The 19,871-nt window shown below is 35.1% G+C and overlaps 2 protein-coding genes and 1 long non-coding RNA gene across 4 annotated transcripts; 2 read left to right on the top strand and 1 right to left on the bottom strand.

Annotated features, from left to right (window-relative positions):
• Positions 1-107: 107 nt before the first annotated feature.
• LOC126720420 (uncharacterized) lies at positions 108-2,447 on the bottom strand. Its single transcript, XR_007653375.1, has 2 exons — positions 2,274-2,447; positions 108-1,114 (listed from the first exon to the last, which is right to left on the bottom strand). It is a non-coding gene; the product is annotated as an uncharacterized LOC126720420 (long non-coding RNA).
• Positions 2,448-4,014: 1,567 nt separating this feature from the next.
• On the top strand, positions 4,015-7,270 carry LOC126721245 (uncharacterized). Its single transcript, XM_050424301.1, has 3 exons — positions 4,015-5,625; positions 6,071-7,006; positions 7,091-7,270. Exons 1-3 carry the CDS (start codon positions 4,015-4,017, stop codon positions 7,268-7,270), a joined length of 2,727 nt encoding a protein of 908 aa, XP_050280258.1.
• A 1,998-nt stretch (positions 7,271-9,268) lies between these two features.
• LOC126720416 (beta-amyrin 28-monooxygenase-like) lies at positions 9,269-13,083 on the top strand. 2 transcript variants are annotated; one of them, XM_050422860.1, is made up of 4 exons: positions 9,269-9,367; positions 10,265-11,241; positions 12,408-12,595; positions 12,697-13,083. In XM_050422860.1, the coding sequence occupies exons 2-4, from the start codon at positions 10,287-10,289 to the stop codon at positions 13,000-13,002; spliced, it is 1,449 nt and encodes a 482-aa protein (XP_050278817.1). In that variant the 5' UTR covers positions 9,269-9,367; positions 10,265-10,286; the 3' UTR covers positions 13,003-13,083. The 2 variants fall into 2 exon arrangements, with proteins under 2 accessions (XP_050278817.1, XP_050278816.1); XM_050422859.1 differs by having other exon boundaries at positions 9,270-9,367; positions 10,246-11,241.
• The last annotated feature ends 6,788 nt before the right edge of the window (positions 13,084-19,871 follow it).

The raw sequence follows: 19,871 nt of genomic DNA, 5'->3' as shown, positions 1-19,871 counted from the left end.
CACACAATATATACATATTCTGTCACGCGCTAAACCCAAAGGGGTCCAAAACATGAGAAATACGCCCCAAAGGTACCTGTAAATTTTTCCTTTTTGGAAAACCAAACTATAGGAGATCTTTGTTTTCCTTTCATTTCCATAGGATAAGAATATATAACCATAAATCTCCACATTACAAGTCAAAACTCTATAACACATTTACAAACAATAACTAAAAATCATGTGCCTCCACATAATACATAAATATATATTACAAAACTCTTGGATTACACAAAGTCACAATTTTATCAAGAATAAGGAATATCAATATCGAGTCTATGCCTACCATGCCTAAGGTTAACAAACCTTAAGTGTCCAATCTCCAGTAGAATTAATTAAGGTCTCGATGAACATAGCAATATCGAGTCACCAACCATTTACAGCAAGAGTTTCCAAATTTAACATAGCACTCTAATCATCACCAAGGAAGTAAGCTCCCTACCCAAGGTAAAGCTAATAAATCTAAAAAACTGTTAGAGGGTGGGATGAGCTAATGCCCAGTAAGTAGTATAATTAATGGGGGTGGGGGAAATGCAAGTTTCATGATAATGAATAGTTTACAAAACATGTTTTAGTTTGAGAAATTGCTAGCTGAATACTGCAATATCATTTTCAATAATAATATAACAAGAATGATTAAATGATGAAACACAAAGTTTCACAAAATAACACCATGAAACTATATACCATAATTTGTGAGCACTAACAATATAATTTCCAAGGCCATAAAATCTAACATACTGTAATTTTATCACAAAGATACCACACTACCACTTAGACCGGTCAGGGGATCCACTCATCCACAATTGGCATGATATTGTACTCTCTAGTATGCAGACTTTTGGCCCCATGGATAGTAGCCTCACCCATACCCTCAAGGTTTTTCTCTCTCCCCATGGGCAATAGAGAGAGCGCGTCAAATAGGACCTCTCTTGCATGTGGTCTCTTGGCCCCATGGGCAGCAGCCTCACCCACACACAATCAAGGAACCTCTTCTCCCCATGGGCAACAGGGAAGAACGCATCATCCAAAGTGAAAGGGCACTGACCTGGATTTGATTCCATTGTCACAAAGACTATGGAGACTAAATCGGGTGACCACGGGGAAATTACACATGGCATGGTGTTAAAACCCCATAAAGCTCACAGGTATACCTTTCCTTTCAAATACATAGTTTATAACCAGGTAGTTTCAGAAAAACCTTAAATAATCTAATTTCCACAAAGTTTGTAAGGTTTTCAATTTCATTATTGTCAAAAGATTTTCTAACAATTTCCCACATAACAAGACAATATAAGCATCTTTAAATTTTCTAATATATCATAAAATCTAAGATTTCCTTATCAAAGATTAAATAAAAGATGCTCATTTTTTCCATATCAATAATTCATGTACTTCCCCAAATGCAATATCAAATATGATGTATTTTTCATATATAATAATATATAATAGGGTTACAATACAATACTTTTAAGAAAACATATGTCCATATATAATTTTCCAAAATGTGTTTAACCCAAAATCAACATTTATAAAACATGATTATTTTCAAAAAATCCCATTAAAAAGCTACTTACCTTACAACCCGCAAAAAGCCTAATTTTCCAAGCTCCAAAGGAGATTAGCTAAAACTTCAACAATATCAAGCAAACCTAACACAATAAGCATAAAACTTAAAATTGTATCTAGCTAGAGTTTAGAAATTGCCAAATAAACACTTAATTAGGCAAGCCTAATATTTAACCTCGTCAATAATAATACATTCCACTTTCAAAGTTTCTCAACATATTAATTCACAAGGCATAAACTCCAATTATAAAGTTAACTCATTTAATATCGTCTCCAACATTATGACTAGCTTCCATAAGATTTACACTACATCATCAAGAGACCCATGAAAGCAAAATCAAAATATCCCCCAAGACAAGAAATTTAGAATTTCAACTAATTTCAAATAAACCCAATAGCATTGGAAAAATTAGATTTACCAACCATCACATGTTATAACTCAAAACCCTTAAATTTTCCACCATATATAAACCTTAGGTAGTCATCATTAGCACAAACCATAAACCCACTCATCAAATAATTCCACCAATACAAAATCCATACATATAAACACATAAACATCACTTCCAATGTTCATAAATCACATAGATATTATTATCAAAGCTTAGACTAAAGAACCTCATGAAAAAACATATAAGCCCACAAAAAAGATTAGAAATATTTACCTCAAATAAAAGATGAAGATGCTTAGAGGTTCTCAAGGATTTTCCGATAACATTGCCGGAAAAAGATGGTGGAGATGGTGGCATGGAGGTACCGGTGGGAGAGTGTGAGGGAGTGTGAGATAAGTGTTTGTATCTGAGAGAAGATGAAAAAGAAAACAACAGTAGAGGACCCTTGTTGACCAGCCAAAAGAGAGAAAAGAGATAGTGTGAAATGAGTAGTGGAGAATAGTGTGTTGGTGGGAGCATGTGGGACACTTAAAATATCTGACCCTTTTTATTTTTTGGGTAAATTCCAGATAACTACCCTGAGATTTGGGGAAATACCAGACACATCCAAGACAATTGAAAAGCAACCATTTTAGTCCCAAAGATAAACACCGTTAGCATGCCGTTTATTCACTCCACCCAAAACAAAAGCTACATAGCTTTTTCTCCATTTTCAAGAATGAATGCTCAGGTACCCCAAAGCTGCCCAAGCCGTTTGTTCATTACACAAAACAAAATTTGTACAGTTTTTTTTTTCATTTCCAAGGCAACAACTTCAGAAAATGTACCTCACACCATCTATTCCCGCCAGGCCAAAATCATCACATTTGAGTCCAACACGTTTTCATCATTCTTGCTCTTCCCAAGAGCAACAAAGGGCTCTTAATATAAACCAGAAGAAAGTAACCCAAGTCAATTGGTTCAATGGTTCTTTTGAGACTTCATCAGAGCTAGAATTTCAACTCTTACTCAAAAAAAAAAAAATTTCGGGCTGAGCAAAGAGAAAGAGGGCTTGTGTTCAAGTTTTAATCTGAAGAAAGGTACAAATTAGTTCTTGATATCAAAATATAGCTAAACTTCTTGTAATGGAAGAAGTATTAATTACTTGAAAAATAGTTGACTTAGTTTTTGTTTTTGTCCTGGTTTCTTTTGTGGGTTCTTCTTTTAGCAACTTGGCTCTTTTGCTTAGTAATTTCAACTCTTCTAACATGTAATCTTGGATTTTTTTTTCTAAGTTTTAGTTTTTGGTATGTAAAGAACTTGATCTTTATGGAAATTAAAGGATAAACACTAAAAATAAATTAGAATCAACTAAGGAATCCTTGACCTTAACAGATTTTTTTACATAAATGGTTTTTCTAATGATTTTATTCCAATAAATTACTACTACTTTTGTACAAGATAACCCCTGCATTTTAGGAACAACTTATCTTCATAAAAAATCAAAGATCTCTGCTAGCCGTTACAATCCTATTGAGGATATTTCGGAATCAAAGTTTATTCATCATGAATACCATTTAGATGAAATGATATTCTGAATGGTATCATTCAAGTATTTCTTTTATCAAGCACATATTTGACTTTGGCTGCTAGGCTTGGTGTAGTTGCTTGATTTATGGATCCTTTGATTCACGTGTGCTTGATTATTGGTCAATAAATTTGATTCTCACATATCCTCAATAAATACAATCAAATGACTAACATATTCCCTTATTCTACTAAAATGCAAATACAAATGCAATAAATCCTAATATCATGCAACAAATTATTATGATCCTAAATTACGCAAAATATCTAAATGCTATGCACATTTACATGCTATGGACGTAACAGCTATAGAGTCTTTTATTGTTTTCTTTTCTTTTATTTTTTTTCCTTTTTAAGTTTAATTTATGCCAAGAAACCCAGTGTGTTCAAGGCCAATTTGTATCTTAGTTATTGATTTTTTTTTTCAAACTTTGTTTTATAGATATCAATGGCAGCAACAGCAACACCAACTCTGTTTTCTTTGCTTGTCCATCATGGTCCAACGACATCGGTCATTCATGATGTTGATAGGAATCGGTATTTATATATGGATTTGTGTCAAGATGTATTAGAGACTGTGCTTGTGGACTTGCTTGCAAACATAAGTGCAGACATCAACATCAAGTGTGAAATACCAAATTCAATGGACATCATGAATGTGAATAATGATATTGATATGCTACGTATGTTTGATGCATATGAAGATGAAGGGTGTCGTAAAATTCACATTCATGTTTCATTTGGGCTTCATGATCCTCAGTGCATTACTTCTCAACCCAGTCAAGAACAAGCCATAGTTGGTATGACTTCTTTATCTGAAGATCCTGATTTTAGTGACTTTGGCAATGATCTTTTGGCTGGGGCTGCTATGAATTTTAGTCATGACATTAATGCCAGTAAGGGGAAAGAGGTTACTAATGAAATGTTATTGGCATTGGCTAGTGTTCCTGGGGATTTTGATATTCTTGCTCCAATGGGTGTAGACTTTGAATATCCTGAAGAAGAATTACATATTAATGCTTCTGATGAAGAGTGGCAAGTCGGAAGTGAAGAAGAAATTGACAGTGATAGTGAGTATGAAGTAGATGGGTCTATAGTTGAGAAAAATTCTGAAGGTGAGGATGATGGCCTCTCAGACTATGGCTCTGAAGAAGTTCATGAGGATGGGCCTAATTCTGATGTTGATATAGAGCAAATTCATGTGGATAGGGCTATTCAAGGAAGAAGGTTCATTGCAGAAGAAGGTTCAATAAGGCTAGAAAATGGCATGGTATTTACTAATGTGAATGAGTTTAGGGAAGCGTTAAGGGATTTTGCAATTCAAGAAGGGTTTGAACTTGTTAGAGTGAAGAATGATAAAGCTAGAGTGACTGCAAATTGTGCCTGTGATGGATGTCCATGGCGGATTCATGCTACTATAACACCTGATGAGATTACATTTAGGATCAAAACCTATGTTTCACAGCACACATGTATTAGGACCTCAAAAAATTCAAATGCAACCTCCACTTGGATTGCTAGGAAATTAAGGAGCAAACTTTATGCAGACCCTGACTTGAGGTATTCTAGTATGCAACAAGATCTGCTTGAGAAGTTTGGAGTTCAAGTAAGCCAAAGGAGGTTATATCGAGCAAAGAGAAAAGCTAGAGAAGAGGATTATGGCAACCATGCTAGGTCTTATAAGAAAATACCAGCATATGCTAATTTGGTCTTGGAAACCAACCCTGGCAGTATAGCAAAAATTCAGTATGAGAGACCTGACATTGCAATGAATTCTACCTTGAAGAGGTTCTTTTTATGCTTTGATGCTATGAAGAAAGGCTTTATCAATGGTTGTAGGCCATTCTTAGGAATTGATGGTTGCCACCTCAAGGGGCCATTTGGGGGTGTTCTACTTGCTGCCATTTCTCTTGATGGCAACAATGGCTTATTTCCAGTTGCAATTGCCATTGTAGAGGTTGAATGCAAGGATAGTTGGCTATTTTTCTTGCACCATTTAGATGCTGCATTGGTTAGCATGATTGATAAGCCACTTTGTATTATGTCTGATCAACAAAAGGTATGTAGATTGATTATTTTAATACTTTAATTTAATGTGTCAATTTTTAAATCCTTAAGTTTTTTTTTTTTCTTTTTTTTTTTCTTTTTTTTTTTTTGTGCTATTTGAGGACGTCAAATGTATCAAATATGCTAGAAGTGTTTATTTGGTATAGTCTTTATTTTATATAGTGATTTGAACATTGATAATTTTGATCTTATTTGATATAGTCTTTCTTTTCTTTTTTCTTTTTTTTTTTCCTTTGTTTATTCTATCATAATTTAATGCTAGCATTTGCCACATGGTAATCTAGTTAGATGTTATTTTGTAAAGCTGTTTTATTTTTTAAGAGTTAGTATTTTTAGATATACATTGTATGTTTGTGCTATGAACATATTCTATTTCTAAGAATTGCCTTTTTCAAAGTTAAGTTGTTAATCATTTCATTGTCATTATGGTTTCTTAGGGTTTAATTGATGCAGTAGCTCAAGTTTTCCCTGGAGCAAGTCATAGGCTATGTTGTAGGCACATATATAGTAATTTCAAGGTTAAATTTCCAGGCCTCATGCTTAAGATAAATTTTTGGACTGCTGCAAAAGCGTATAATGAGTTTTTGTTTAACAACGCTATGCATCGTATAAGAGTGAACAATGAGGCAGCCTATGATTGGTTGATGAGTAAGCCCAAGGAAATGTGGGCTAGACATGCATATGATCCAAGAATTAAGATCGATCATGTAACTAATAACATGACAGAATCATTTAATCAATGGGTTGGAGACCTTAGAGCTAAACTAGCTCTTACCATGTTAGATGGAATCCGGATCAAGATTATGGGAAGACTAAATAAAAGGTTTGAGAAGGCCAATACATTAGATTCTTTGGTTACTCCCAAGATCAAGAAAACGTTGGACTTGATCCAACAAGATTCGAGGTTCTACAAGGTAATAGCAGCTGGTGATGATGAGTACCAGGTTGTTGATGGTTTTACTACATTTGTAGTGAATTTGATTGTGAAGACATGTGCTTGTGGTTATTGGAAGATAAGTGGGCTGCCATGCAAGCATGCAGCAGCATGTATTATGCATAAAAGGGCAAATGTAGAAATTTATTGTGATGAATACTTGACAAGTTTCACCTACCTGAAAGCATATGGTGAAATCATTCATCCCTTACCTAATTTGAATGATATTAATGCTGATGAAGAAGTGGAGCCTCCTATCCTTCGTAGGTTGCCTGGTAGACCAAGGAAAAATAGGAGGAGAGAGCCAGGAGAGCAACCAATAGGTTTGAATGTTGCTAGGAGGTCAAATACTATAAAATGTCAAACTTGTAAAAGGTTTGGTCATAACAAACGCACCTGTCAAAGAGATTCAACTGTTGGCAGTATAAGGGGTACCAAGGTTGTAAATAATAATTTTATTTCTTTTAATTGTAATTGCATGTGTTTTAGTATTTGAGTTTCTAATTCTCTCTTAATTTTGTAGGAAACAAGGACTGGAGAAAGCTCTAGTGTAGGAGCATGTGCTAATGTGATGAATAATGTTGTTGAGGATGGTTTGGATGCTACTACACAACAAAGTGTAAATGTTGCTGCTACTGGTGTGAACGAGTCTACTCCATTGGCTAATGATGAGCCTAGTGGAAGTGATTATGCTGCATTTTGAAGTTGATGGAATTTGGAACCATTTTTGGACAATTATTTTTGTTGTTGTTTTGGTGGCTGTCAGTGTTGGTTTGGATGGTGTGTTTTCTTTTTTTGCAAAGCAAATTGACAGCATAATAGACAGCATAGCAGACAACTTTGTGCAGATAGTTTTTGTTAAGTGAAGCACAGCATAGTGGACATAATGTGAACAGCTTACATACATGATGGACCCGGTGGGTCTTGGACAGCTTTTGCCTTTTTGGTTTCCTTTTCATGTCATTTATTAACTTAGACTGATGGTTATTAGTGTAAGTTTTTGTAAGTAATAGATAGTACAATGCTGTGAATGTAACTAATGATATATATGACTTTGACAATGCTGTCAATGAATATTTATTATGAACTTAATGGGAATGCAAATGCAAATTTGAACTTACTTGTCTATACTTGTTACTTATTAATTTTGTGAGAACAGATTTGTTTGTTTTTTTTTTTTTTTTTAATGTTTTCATCATAAGAATGTGAAAGTGGATTATCTTATGCATAACATTATTTAACCAATTGACATGGTTGTACAATCATGAATTATCTTATCTATATGTAAGAAGTGTTGGTGTTAAGGAAAATTCCTAGATCAAAGAAATTTCCCACATTAGGAGTGTTGATATATCCGGTAACAAAAATATTTCAAATATTAAAGGCTATGCAAATATCATGGGATTGATTGAAGAATCCTCTTCTCACACAAAGTCCACGGCTAATCAATTGCATAAATTACCACTATCAAGGAAATATAGTACACATGTTTAGAACAACTTCATCAAAGGAAAACATATTTCCTTAAATCTCTCATATACATATGTAATCCCATGAAATAGAAGTCTGCTTTATGATTTATATAGAATTACGGACTCTTGTATATATTCAATTGATTCATTCACAAGTGATTTGCTGGACTATTTGCATTTTAATTGAGTTTGTTTGGAATGAAATTGCATTTATTTATTATCAAACAATGGGTCCCATAGCTAGACTAAAATGGACTAAAACTAGAAAGCATTTGCATTTGCAAAATGCATTAAGGCTGGCGGGAACAAATGAGTTTGGGATACCTAAACATTCATTCTTGAAAATGGAGAAAAAGCTGTGCAGCTTTTGTTTTGGGTGGAGTGAACTTTGTTTTGGGTGGAGTGAACAAACGGCATGCTAACGGTGTTCATCTTTAAGGACTAAAATGGTTGTTTTTCAATTGTCTTAGATGTGTTTGGTATTTTCCCAAACCTCAGGGTAGTTATCTGGAATTTACCCTTATTTTTTTATTTTGGTGACTGGGACGTTACATGTTCACTCACATAATGCGGCAACTATGCAAATTGCAAAGTACGTAGAATAAAAAATAATAATAATGATACATACATGCATCCTTGCTTTAAAATTTTAAAAATCACAAATTTTTTTTTTTTGACGTCAAATCACAATTGTTTTTGGGTTAGGTGACAATCAAAGCTGCCGACACACATGGAAAATAGTTTATTTCCATTTTGCCTGTCGGCTTGTAATATAATTACAAGGGAAAACAACAGGGTCAACTTATTCCTTGAGTAGAAAATAATATAGGGTTGGGTTAATGATTGTCTTTAGGATACATTTTAAACTTTTAATTTTTAGAAATATTTTTTCTAGAATTGAAAAAGTTGTCATTACTTTTTTAATTTTTGAAATTTTTCTTTCAAAAATAAAAATTAATGTGCACTTTAATGACACACATTAATAAAATCCAATAATATATTACTTATGTAAAGCAAAAAAATAAAAATAAAATAAAATCAAACAAACAAACAAAGGGATCAGATTTTTAAGGAGCCACCTACCTCCTATCTCCTCAGCACGCACTCACAAATACCTTTCCATATTTGGCCGGTCAATCAAGGGTCTTTTACATCTTTCTTTTCTTTTCTTTCCTTTCCATTTCATTTCCTCACATACACTCCTCTCTCACACTCTCCTCTCTCACAGTCTCCTCAGCACTTCCACAACCACAACCATTTTTTTTCCAGCAAGATTCCGAAAAATTTCATAAGAAAAAGATAAGGTTCACTCATCTTTACCATTTGAGGTAAAAATTTCCAATATTTTTGGTGGGTTTATATGCTTTGCTAGAGGCTTTTTTTTTTTTTTTTAATTTATTTATCTAAGCTTTGGTAATGATATCCATGTGATTTATGAGTTTCAGAAGTGATATTTATGTGTTTATATGTATGAGTTTTGTGTTGGTGGAATTATTTGATGTGTGAGTTTATAGTTTTTACAATGGTGGTTATCTAAGTGGTGAAGATTTTGGGGTTTGGGCTTTTTAGGGTCCGTTTGGATACAACTTATTTTTGTTGAAAACTGAAAACATAGTAATAAAATAATTTTTAAATGTGTGAATAGTGTTGTAAGACCCATTTTTAATGAAAAAATTACTGAAAAATGAATTTTGTGGGTCCTGTGAACAGTGCATCCGTGCACTGTTCACAAGAGAAAAGTCAACAACTGTGGCTTAAAAAAAAAAAAAAAAGAAGGAAATGCGAATTGTGAAACGCAGAAGCGTAATAACGTGGATCCAAACAAGCACTTAATGTGAAATAGATGGTGAATATAATTTTTATTGAGTTATTTGGAGCTAGTAAAATATTTAAATGATTTGTGTTGGAGAATATTGTGATTTTGGTTTCATGGGTCTCTGTACGATGTTGTGTAAATCTTATAGAAGCTACTCATAAATTGTTAAGATTTTAGTATTAAGGAGATGATATTGAATGGATTAATTTTATAAATTGGAGCCTACGCCTTGTGAATGAATTGGTTGGAAAATTTTGGAAGTGGAAAATATTATTTGAGGCTATTCCTACTTTGTAACTAGATAAAATTTTAAGTTTTATACTTATTGTGATAGGTTTACTTGATATTGTTCAAGCTCTAGCTAACCTCAATTGGAACTTGGAGAATTAGGTCTTGCTCATTTTTGCAGGTAAGAGGGTGTGGAAGTTGGTATGGATTTCTTTTCAAACCTGCTGCACCTTGTACTCCTTTGTATTTCCTTCTCACTCATCTTTCTCATCTATAAACAAAAATCAACTCGTGCCAAGTTTCCACCAGGTAAAAAGGGATGGCCTGTGATTGGGGAAACACTGGAATTTGGCATGGCTGGGAAAAGAGGCACACCAGAGATGTTCATTAACAACAGAATGAGCAAATACTCGCAGGATCTCTTCAAAACCTCACTGTTTGGTGAGAACATGGCTGTGTTTTGTGGTGCTTCAGGAAACAAGTTTCTGTTCTCCAATGAGAACAAACATGTCATCTCTTGGTTGCCGCCTTTCTTGCTAAAAGTTACCCTTCCAGAATCTCTTGAAAACATTTCCCCTGAAGATTCTATTAAAATAAGGAAGGCTGTGGTTGAATTTCTCATGCCGGAAACTCTTCAATATTTCATACCTATCATGGACTCCATGGCAAAGAAACACTTGGAGACAGATTGGTCTCCATACAAACAAGTCAAGGTTTTGCCACTTTCAATGAAGTATACCTTTGCACTGGCTTGTAGGTTGTTTATGAGTATCACAGATCCCAACCATGTGACAACATTTGCTGATCCCTTTGCCCTTATCGTAGATGGTTTAACGTCTGTGCCTATAAATATCCCAGGCACAAACTTTAACCGCGCCATTAAAGCAGGCAAAGTTATTCACCAGGAGCTTTTAGAAGTAATCCAACAGAGGAAGAAAGATCTGCTATCAGAGAATAATGCGACGGTTGCTCGTGACTTTATAACTCACACGCTTCTTGCATTAGATGAGAACGGCAGATCAGTTATGAACGACTTGTTAATTTCTAGCAACATTGTGGGCTTACTTCTTGCTGGACATGATACCACTAGTTCTGCTATCACATTCGTGTTGAAGTATCTAGCAGACTTCCCTCATGTTTACAATGAGGTCTTAAAAGGTACTTCTTCTCGACCTATTATGGGCCTATGTGTTGGTTTCAGCGTCTGTGCATTTCGGCGTTTTCCTTCTCTCTTTTTTTTTTTTTTTTTTTTAGCATGCATTTGTTGACTTTTTCACTTCACCTGTGCACTGTTTACGGACCCACAAATTTCATTTTTTAACAACTTTTTCATTAAAAATGAGTCCCACAATACTATTCACCCATTTAAAAATTATTTTGTTATAGTTTTTTCAGTTTTCAATTTCAATAAAATAAACTGAATTCAAACAAACCCTATGTCTTCTTTCCGTTAAAACACTATTAGGCTAGACTTCTTTCGCTTTAAAAGATCTTCATCATAAGCGTATCTACCATTTAATATAGTATATCCTAGATTAACATCAATTTCAATTTAGAGAACAAATATTATTTACTATTCGATCTATGTTAGTGTTTGGATTCACGTTTGCGTGTCTGCGTTTTCACTTTTCAACGTTTTCCTCTTTTTTTTTTTTTTTTTTTTTAGCCACAGTTGTTGGACTTTTCTCCCGTGTGCATATCAATGGGTCCCGTGCACTATTCATGAGACCCATAAACTTCATTTTTAGCAACTTTTTCATTAAAAATGAGTCTCACAGCACTATTCACACATTTAAAAATTATTTTGTTACAGTGTTTTCAGTTTTCAGCAAAATAAGTTGTATCTAAACGGACCCTATATCTCAAGTTTTGTGGATAATTTTAAATTACAATGACTTAGAATTCTAAATTATTGTAAATAAGATAATTATTGATTTATGATGATAATGAGTTTTGCAAGTATGGAAACTAAATAGAAAGTTTTTATGGGAAAAGAAAAAAAAAACAATTAATATTTTGATAGTTTTTTTCATTTTCTATAAAAGTGATGTCAAAAATTTTTTAAAATAGATTTTTAACAAGTGCCCTTAAGGCACTCGTTAGCATTATTAAAAAGGGAAGTGTGTAACATTATCAATACACAAGCGCGTGCACAATCAACTAGAGTGGCCCAATCTTTTTGCGGCCACCTGTAGCTAGTAATTAAGAAAAATTCAAAAAAAATCCATTTAATATACTGTATGTAGCTCTTGACACGTGACATATCTCATAAATGCGATTTTGAAAGATTAATCTAACGAAAATGAGGTCATATTGTCAAACAGAGCAAATGGAAATTGCAAGATCTAAGGGTCCGAATGATTTGTTGAATTGGGATGACATTAAGAAAATGAAGTACTCGTGGAATGTGGCGCGTGAGGCAATGAGGCTAATACCTCCTTCTTCAGGAACATTTAGAGAGGCTATAACGGACTTCACTTATGCAGGATTTACTATTCCTAAAGGGTGGAAGGTATGTGACACGTACCAGTACATGAGCCAAATTAATTATATAGAAATTCTCTGTGTTTTAATAATGATTATTAATGTCCCGATTCCATGTTTTTGGTGTAGGCATATTGGACTCCACATTCAACACACAAAAATCCTAAATACTTTCCCAATCCTGAGAAATTTGATCCTTCAAGATTTGAAAGTAATGGTCCAGCACCTTACACATTTGTACCATTTGGAGGAGGACCTAGAATTTGCCCTGGGAGGGAGTATGCTCGATTAGAAATACTAGTTTTTATGCATAATGTGGTGACAAGATTCAAGTGGGAGAAAGCAATTTCGGATGAAAAGATTACTTGCAAACTATCACCTATTCTAGTTGATGGTTTTCCCATTTACCTTAAGCCTCATAATCATAAAGATTAGATTGAGTTGGTGACATGACATAATAAATATGATTTTAAATTAATATGATAATGAATGTAATTAGTATTACTTCAACAATATAATAAATAACAGTTTGGATTACCAATTTTTTATGATTGATGACATATCAATTAATAAGTCTTATGTATAGAATTTATAATATCCCTAATATCGTTTATATGTATTGAGGCATACTGATAATTGATATGTTACTGTAGGGTCACAATTCAGGGTCCAGGCCTAACAGGTATGGGGTTCTGGTCCAAGGAGCCCGAAACAATGAATTTATAGAGAGTGGGTTACAGAACTAGGCCTTAACGAAGTGTATACTAGTTAACATTGAACCATACAACAATTGAAAATAAGAAAATATCATTCATGTCCATTAGATATACGGTCCGAGGAGACGTGGAGGATGTATCTCTGTCCCTGCTCAAAGGCTATGGTTCTCACCCTGTTCTTCTGTTCTCAATTCCTCTTTTTTGTCCCCCTCTTCATGGGGACTTCCTTCCCTTATATAGCCCTCCTGAAGCCATTAGGGCCCTACAGTTGTTGATCATCTGGACCTTCACTTGAGTGTCTGTCCCATCAGACAGCCCCCCCTCCTTTCTGTGAGTTGTGGTAGCCAAGGCAACACTGCTCACAAGTCCTCTCCACATTAATGCGGCTAGAAAAGTAGCTGTCATGCATTTAATGTGGCAGCTGCAGCCTCTCCCTTGGCATACTACGCTTTCTTCCTTCTTACGGGCTTGTGGGACTCGTCCTTGCTACTAATGCTCGTAGGGGTGGATCATTCCAGCAGGCAGAGTGCATGTTTGAGTCATATTTGGTACATCCAAGGAGACATTTCTCCTCAAACCGCCTTTTAAACATCTTTAGGCCCATAAGAATTGGGCCGGGAGCCCTTTTGGCTCCTATGCCTTCTCCTCGGACATGGTCAAATTTTCCTACGGAACCCAAGGCCCCTTGTGTGATATTGGGCCTTTGCCCCTACAGTTACCATTCACAAAAATTAATTCATACATTTGATTGTTGTGTTGTTAAAATATTACTACCATGTTCATTGTCATATCAATTTATAAGTTTTTTGCAATAAAATTGAATGCTTATATATATATTTATATATATATACTAGTCGCTAACCCGTGCGATGCACAGGAAAGCTATTGATAACTTTCCCAATATAAAAAAAAAATAAAAAAAAAATAAAAAAAAAAATTTAAGATCATGGTATAAATTATATACCAAACCAATAAAATCTATCACTTACAAAGTAATAAAATCTATTACATACAATGAGATATCGTGATAACCAAGAGCTTGAGATAATATTTAGAAAATATATAACTAATATAAGTACACTCCAATACAATTAATTACACAAATATAGTTAATTCCATCCTCATTCAATCAAATATCTTTCATAAATTACATTAATCATTCTTGATATTCAAGATGTATCTAAATTCTAATATTGTCAGTAAACAAAGATGCTAGACCTCAATGGGATTGAAAAGGAAACATAATGCCAATTTACACAATTGCTAAAATAAATTGCACGGAAGAGTCGAACAAAAGTTGTAAATTTTCACTTATAAAAGTTACAACTTAAGAGGAAAAATAAAATACTAAGACCAAAAGTGAAACTCTAACACCAATAATGTTGTATAGTCTCAACCTTTAGATGAATAAAATGACATTATTAGGAAGCAAAGACAAATAAATGTACCAAATTTTGAGTAAAGATTACTTTGGTCATCTGGCTTAAATAGTAGAACTATTTAAAAAAAAAAAATTTGCTTTGGACACTTGTAAGCCATTAAACAAAACAAACCCTCATCACACAAATTTGGAAAGAATAGATGTTGAAATATATGAACGTAAAAAAGAAGAAAACGTACCAATTGAATGGCAAAAAAGAGCATTAATCGAGTAAAAATATAAATTGATCATATATATGAAAAAAAGGGTGAGACATTAAATTCAAGCTGAAGATGAGCTACTAATAACATATTTCATAATTTAAATTCAAATTCAAATCTATAAAGATGTATTTCATGACTCTAGCCGACCTTTTCTTTACATACCAACAATAAAAAAAATAAAACAAAGTTATAAATCAAAGTTTACAATTGTTTTATGTGTTAGTTTTTTTATTATAAATTATTATTGTTTCTTGATTACACCTAGCATCATTGTATATGAACGCTAAAATATAAATATATTCGTAATAGATTAATGGTGAAATATGTCTAGTATTCCATAGCAAAAGTGATTCTCATCAGGATTTGAAATCATGAAAAACAAATAAACTAACAAAAAAAATATTCAAAAGATTTTATTTCCTTTTCAAATTAGTGGTGAAGGCAAAAATAAACTACAGCTCCCCAATCTTTAATCTCTTTCTCTCTATATATCTTCATTGAGGCATTCCCTTAATAAAAATCATCAACATTGCTAATCAATGCAATAAACCCCGAAATGCAAGAGAGTAGGGAAAACCGATTAAAAAAAAGTATTAAAAAAAAACAAAAGGGTCAAAAAATTTTATCACCTTCAGTCTTGCAGTAAGGTGTTGAAGTGGGCCATGTGTGGCTTGAATTGCCACAAGCCCACGTCCACTTTAAGTCGGTCACTATTGACCGAATGTAAGCCGGCTTTGACCTTAATATATAAATATATATATTAAGTTTTTTAGAAGCAAGTGCAGCCGTGAGAATATATATAGAGAGTAATTCCAATTAACCTAGTGAGCAGCCGCATGAGAGAAAATAGAGAAAAGAGAGGCAGCCAACTTCTATTCTTATTTTTTCTGTGAGAGAGTGTTAGGGTGTAATTGGGATTTGGGTTTCTTGAGAGTGTTCTTGTGCACTATTGTATTTTCCCTGATAATAGTGAAATCCCTGCAACTCCGTGGACGTAGGCAAATTGCCGAACCACGTAAATATTGTCTTGTGCGTGTGATTATTTTCTTTGGCGTGTGTTTTCTCTATTTGTTTTGTTTCTCACAGGTTGGGAATTTTGGTTAAATTCCCTACAACTAGTATCAGAGCCTAGGGTTAGGTTTAAGTGAGAGCAATGGTAGAGGAAGCAGGAAAGGCGTCTGGAATAGAAAAGATGGCACAGACTTTGGATTTTGGAGGATGCAAATCGAGGATTACCTTTATGGGAGGAAGTTGCATCTACCGCTTCTAGGGGAAAAACCTGAGACTATGAAGGCTGAGGAATGGGCTCTTCTTGACAGACAGATATTGGGAGTAATTAGGTTAACTCTGTCTAGGTCTGTTGCACACAATGTTGTAAAGCAGAAGACCACAGCAGATCTGATGAAGGCTTTGTCTGGTATGTATGAAAAGCCGTCAGCAAACAACAAAGTGCACTTGATGAAGAAATTGTTCAATCTGAAGATGGCAGAGAATGCATTAGTAACACAACATCTGAATGAATTTAACACTATCACAAATCAATTGTCATCTGTAGAAATTGATTTTGATGATGAGATTCGTACTCTGATCGTCTTGGCTTCTTTGCCAAATAGTTGGGAGGCAATGAGGATGACAGTAAGTAATTCTACAGGAAAAGAAAAGCTCAAGTACAATGATATACGAGATTTAATTCTGGTTGAGGAGATTCGCCGAAGAGATGCAGGCGAAACCTCAGGATCTGGTTCTGCCCTAAACCTTGAGACAAGAGGCAGAGGTAATAACAGAAATTCAAATCGGGGCAGATCAAAATTCAGAAATTCTAATCGGAACAGAAGTAAATCTAGATCAGGCCAACAAGTACAATGCTGGAATTGTGGGAAAACAGGTCACTTTAGGAATCAATGCAAAAGTCCTAAGAAGAAGAATGAAGATGATTCTGCTAATGCTGTAACAGAAGAGGTACAGAATGCATTACTTCTTGCAGTAGACAGTCCACTTGATGATTGGGTTTTGGATTCAGGAGCTTCGTTTCATACCACTCCACACCGAGAAATCATACAGAATTATGTTGCAGTGATTTTGGTAAGGTGTATTTGGCTGATGGTTCAGCCTTGGATATTGTGGGTATAGGAGATGTTCGGATATTGTTGCCCAATGGGTCTGTTTGGTTACTGGAGAAGGTTCGACATATTCCTGACCTAAGGAGAAATCTGATTTCTGTTGGACAACTTGATGATGAAGGGCATGCAATACTATTTGTTGGTGGTACTTGGAAGGTTACAAAGGGAGCTAGGGTATTGGCTCGTGGAAAGAAAACTGGTACTCTATACATGACCTCAAGTCCAAGAGACACAATTGCAGTTGCTGATGCAAGTACTGATACAAGCCTATGGCACCGCAGACTTGGTCACATGAGTGAGAAAGGGATGAAGATGCTGCTGTCAAAAGGAAAACTACCAGAATTGAAGTCCATTGATTTTGACATATGTGAAAGTTGCATCTTAGGAAAGCAGAAAAAAGTGAACTTCTTGAAAACTGGCAGGACACCGAAGGCTGGCAAAAATTGGAGTTAATACACACTGATTTGTGGGGGCCTTCTCTGGTTGCATCCCTTGGAGGTTCAAGGTACTACATCACTTTTATTGATGACTCAAGCAAAAAGGTATGGGTTTATTTTCTGAAAAATAAATCTGATGTATTTGAAACCTTTAAGAAGTGGAAGGCCATGGTTGAAACAGAAACAAGTTTAAAAGTAAAATGTTTAAGGTCAGATAATGGAGGAGAGTACATAGATGGAGGGTTCAGTGAGTATTATGCTGCACAGGGAATTAGGATGGAGAAGACCATTCCTAGGACACCACAACAGAATGGTGTGGCTGAACGCATGAACAGAACTCTCAATGAGCGTGCTAGGAGTATGAGGTTGCATGCTGGACTACCAAAAACTTTTTAGGCTGATGCTGTTAGCACTGCAGCTTACCTGATAAACCGAGGACCTTCAGTTCCCATGGAGTTCAGACTTCCTGAGGAGGTTTGGAGCGATAAAGATGTAAAGTTTTCACACTTAAAAGTTTTTGATTATGTTTCTTATGTTCATATTGATTCTGATGCTCGTAATAAACTTGATGCAAAGTCTAAAATATGTTTTTTCATTGGCTATGGTGATGAGAAATTTGGCTATAGGTTTTGGGATGAACAAAACAGGAAAATCATCAGAAGTAGAAATGTGATATTTAATGAACAGGTTATGTACAAGGACAGGTCAACTGTAGTGTCAGATGTTACAGGGATAGATCAAAAGAAATCTGAGTTTGTCAACTTAGATGAATTGACTGAAGGTACTGTCCAGAAAAGGGGTGAAGAAGATAAGGAGAATGTAAATTCACAAGTAGATCTAAGTACACCTGTAGCTGAAGTCCGCAGATCTTCCAGAAACATTAGACCTCCACAGCGTTATTCACCCACTCTAAATTATCTCCTGTTGACTGATGGTGGTGAGCCAGAGTGTTATGAGGAAGCCTTGCAAGATGAGAATTCAAGCAAGTGGGAGTTAGCCATGAAGGATGAGATGGATTCCTTGTTGGGGAATCAGACATGGGAACTGACTGAATTGCCAGTAGGAAAGAAGGCTTTGCACAACAAGTGGGTATACAGAATAAAGAATGAGCATGATGGTAGCAAACGTTACAAGGCCAGATTAGTTGTTAAAGGGTTCCAGCAGAAGGAAGGCATTGACTACACAGAGATGTTTTCTCCAGTTGTGAAGATGTCAACAATCAGACTAGTACTGGGAATGGTGGCTACAGAAAACTTACATCTTGAACAGTTAGATGTGAAGACAGCATTCCTTCATGGTGACTTGGAGGAAGACCTTTACATGATTCAGCCAGAAGGGTTTATTGCTCAAGGACAAGAGAATTTAGTCTGCAAACTGAGAAAGTGCTTGTATGGCCTAAAACAAGCTCCTAGACAGTGGTACAAGAAATTTGACAGTTTTATGCATAGAATTGGGTTCAAGAGATGTGAAGTTGATCACTGTTGCTATGTTAAGTCTTTTGACAATTCTTACATCATATTACTGTTGTATGTGGATGATATGCTTATTGCAGGGTTTAGCATTGAGGAGATTAATAATCTGAAGAAGCAATTGTCCAAACAGTTTGCAATAAAGGATTTGGGAGCTGTAAAGCAAATCCTTGGTATGAGAATCATTAGAGACAAGGCTAATGGTACATTGAAGTTTTCACAGTCAGAGTATGTGAAGAAAGTTCTAAGTAGGTTCAACATGAATGAAGCTAAACCAGTGAGCACACCCTTGGGTAGTCATTTCAAACTAAGCAAAGAACAATCACCGAAGATAGAAGAAGAAAGGGACCATATGAGCAAGGTGCCCTATGCCTAAGCTATTGGCAGCTTGATGTATGCTATGGTGTGTACAAGGCCAGACATTGCACATGCAGTGGGAGTTGTGAGTAGATTCATGAGTAGGCCTGGAAAGCAGTATTGGGAGGCAGTCAAGTGGATTCTAAGATATCTGAAAGGTTCATCAAATACATGTCTTTGCTTCACAGGTGCAAGTTTGAAACTGCAGGGTTATGTAGATGCTGATTTTGCTGGTGATATTGATAGTAGAAAGAGTACTATAGGGTTTGTTTTTACTCTGGGTGGTACAGCTATATCATGGGCTTCAAATCTACAGAAGATTGTTACTTTGTCTAGTACAGAAGCTAAGTATGTTGCAGCAACTGAAGCTGGAAAGGAGATGATTTGGCTACATGGTTTCTTAGATGAATTGGGTAAGAAGCAGGAGATGGGCATTCTACACAGTGACAGTCAGAGTGCAATCTTTCTTGCCAAGAATTCGGCTTTTCATTCAAAGTCGAAGCACATACAGACAAAATACCACTTTATCCGTTACCTTGTTGAAGATAAGCTGGTAATGCT

This window comes from Quercus robur, chromosome 4, assembly GCF_932294415.1.
Source record: "Quercus robur chromosome 4, dhQueRobu3.1, whole genome shotgun sequence".
NCBI lineage: Eukaryota > Viridiplantae > Streptophyta > Magnoliopsida > Fagales > Fagaceae > Quercus > Quercus robur.
Note: the sequence above shows the minus strand (reverse complement) of the source record. Positions and strands in the feature narration are given on the sequence as shown.